At 45.7% G+C, this 2,648-nt stretch overlaps 1 protein-coding gene across 1 annotated transcript; it reads right to left on the reverse strand.

The window, feature by feature from the left end:
* Window positions 1-1,013: 1,013 nt before the first annotated feature.
* Window positions 1,014-1,961, reverse strand: LOC118169586 (olfactory receptor 52I2-like). The gene has a single exon (XM_035330965.1). The coding sequence runs from the start codon at window positions 1,959-1,961 to the stop codon at window positions 1,014-1,016; it is 948 nt and encodes a 315-aa protein (XP_035186856.1).
* Between the last annotated feature and the right edge of the window lie 687 nt (window positions 1,962-2,648).

The following is a 2,648-nucleotide window of genomic DNA, read 5'->3' on the forward strand; positions in this document are numbered from 1 at the left end:
GGTGTAAAGCCTCAGAATGACTTCTTGTCCTTGCAGTTTCCAGATAAAACTGGGACACTCAGATCTATGTCATGTTATCCTTCACGCCTCTGAGACATGATAGGTTTAGCTATTCACCAACTTGTGGTCATTACAGCAAGCAGACACTGAATTAGTAAGTATCCCCAAGTAGAGTCAGTGTTTATTTTCACCACTAGAAGATATGGACACCTAGAAAAAGTAATAAGTACCATGGTGAATCTCCCTGCTTTGGTTTCCCTGCCCAGCTGGTGTGATCTGTTGGACTGACAGAATGCTTTGCAGAGTTCAGGATGTTTCTCTTTGCCATATGCTTATAGAATTTCCTCCAGACCACAGGCATCTCCCTTCCCCAGCTGTTTCCAGCACTCTGCAAAATAGCTGCTGAAAGATCACTTTTAAGCTTAGAGTGACTCAACGATAAGCTTTCCTAGGTGATCAAATTGCTCATCAAATACTCAGCTGCCATCATCACCCAGAAACCTGGAGAAGCTGGTCTGTGCTCAGCAAGGGAAAACCTTTTGTGCAAGAGAGGTGCAGAGGGGACATCCTCTGTGGCTAGAGCACCTGCAAAGTGTGACAGTTGTCTACTGCTAGCCCAATAGTCCAGAAGGGACTAAATAAGACACCGTAGATGAAAATTCCACATTTCAAATAGAATCCGTTTATTGACACAAATATACATGGATTTGTAAGCTGTTGCTTTTAATTATCATAAGGACATTCATGGCATTGGCAACAGCTCAAAACTCAAAGGTGGCTGCTGGTAAGAAGGAAGGGGAAATAGGATCCCAATATTTGCTTAAGATCCCAGTTGCAAATACCTCTTGTCACAGAGTAGGATCTCATGCAGGAGGATCTAATAGTAGGATCTAATGCCAACAAGTCCTCTCCCATCCTCTCATTGCTTCTGTTCACTGTGTACATTCACTGGGAATGAAATTGGTGCTGTCTTCGCATTGATGAACACACCTGGAAAATCACTGACTACTGTGTCATGCATGAACCTTCCTGGAAAATAACATTTTGAGCAGTGCCTGATGGATCTGCTTGGTCCTCATGCTGTAAATGACGGGGTTCAGCATGGCAGGGAGGATGAGGTAGAGATCGGCTAGCAGAACTTGTGCTTGCACAGATATACTGCTGCCAAATTGCTGTGCGTATATGGAGACCATCCCAGGGATGTAATACAGCATCATCGCACAGATATGACATCCGCAGGTGCGGAAGGCCTTCCAGCACGATTTCTTCTCCACGACGACTTTAAGGATCTTCCCATAAGACACAGCAATGAATGCCATGTCCATCCCTACTATAAGAGAGGACATAGACACACAGTAAAATCTAATAGGTCTGGGGTCTGCACATGCAAGCTTCACCACGGCCATGTGCTCGCAATACGAATGGGGAACCACAAGGGAACGGCAATAGGGGAGCTTTGTCACCATCCCTGCCAATGGGACTATGAAAAGGAGAGCTCTCACCACGACAGCCAGGCCTATTCGGGCAATTGTTTGGCGATTCAAGATCCTTTGGTACCTGAGAGGGTGACAAATTGCAATGTAGCGGTCAAAAGCCATGGCCAGGAGCACTCCGGACTCCTCTGATGTTGCGGAGTGAACAAGGAACATCTGAACAAAACAGGCCACATAACCAATCGCAGTAGAATTCAGCCAGAATATGCTCAGCATCTTTGGGATGATGGATGTCACCATCACCACATCAATGACTGCCAGCATGCCCAAGAAGCAATGCATGGGGTCACGCAGGGACTTGTCCAGCCCAATGACAAGCAAAACTACACCATTTCCTACCAAAGCGATGATATATGCTGAGCAGAAAAGGATGCCCAGGCAGATGGGGAAAGCTTCCAGGGTGGGGACACCCACAAGGATGAAAGAGGAGGAGCTGCCGTTGGGGTAGATGAAGGGATCAGAAGCCATGCAGGAGAATCTTGCTTTTGTGCTTAAAAAAAAATGAAAAAGACACCTGTTTAGGATTACTGAGATGTCCAGAACTAAGGTTGAGAAGCTGAGTACAATGCATCAATGCATGTGCCAAATCAGGAACCCAAACTGTTATGACAATGATTGAGATGGGACCCCCACAGCGTAATGTGACGGGGTGGGGGGATGGGACAGAAATGCTGACTGAATGGAGCTGTTGTGACTTGCAGGTTACTTCAGATAAGTTCATGTTTCAACTTGTACCACCAGGGCTGAAAAAGGGTCTTTTACAGTCCATTGTTTGTGAAGGACTTGCTTCTTTGGTGGCTGCTCACCACCACTCAGCTGAAATCTTGAAATAAGCTGTTACTTCCCTCAAGAAACGCTTTTGCCTGAGCAGTCCTAGCTTCCCTGCGATGGGCTCAACACAGAAAGTTGCTCCAAATTTTTAAGGCCAAAAATGGTCTGAGGAAGTACTGTGGCACGTTAAGAAAGACCATGAAAATGTCTTTTCATAGAATCATAGAATCACAGAATCACAGAATCATAGGATCACAGAACTACGGAATAATAGAATCATAGAATCATAGAAACATGGAAACATAGAGTCATAGAATGGCCTGGGATGGAAGGGACCTCAAAGCTCATCCAGTTCCAACCCTCCTGCCATAGGCAGGGATGTCA

The sequence above is a fragment of the Oxyura jamaicensis genome, chromosome 1, assembly GCF_011077185.1.
Source record: "Oxyura jamaicensis isolate SHBP4307 breed ruddy duck chromosome 1, BPBGC_Ojam_1.0, whole genome shotgun sequence".
In the NCBI taxonomy this organism is placed as follows: Eukaryota; Metazoa; Chordata; class Aves; order Anseriformes; family Anatidae; genus Oxyura; species Oxyura jamaicensis.

Bases quoted from the DNA above. Each gene is read 5' to 3' on its own strand.
- LOC118169586 (XM_035330965.1), bottom strand. From the start codon at position 1,961: ATGGCTTCTGATCCCTTCATCTACCCCAACGGCAGCTCCTCCTCTTTC.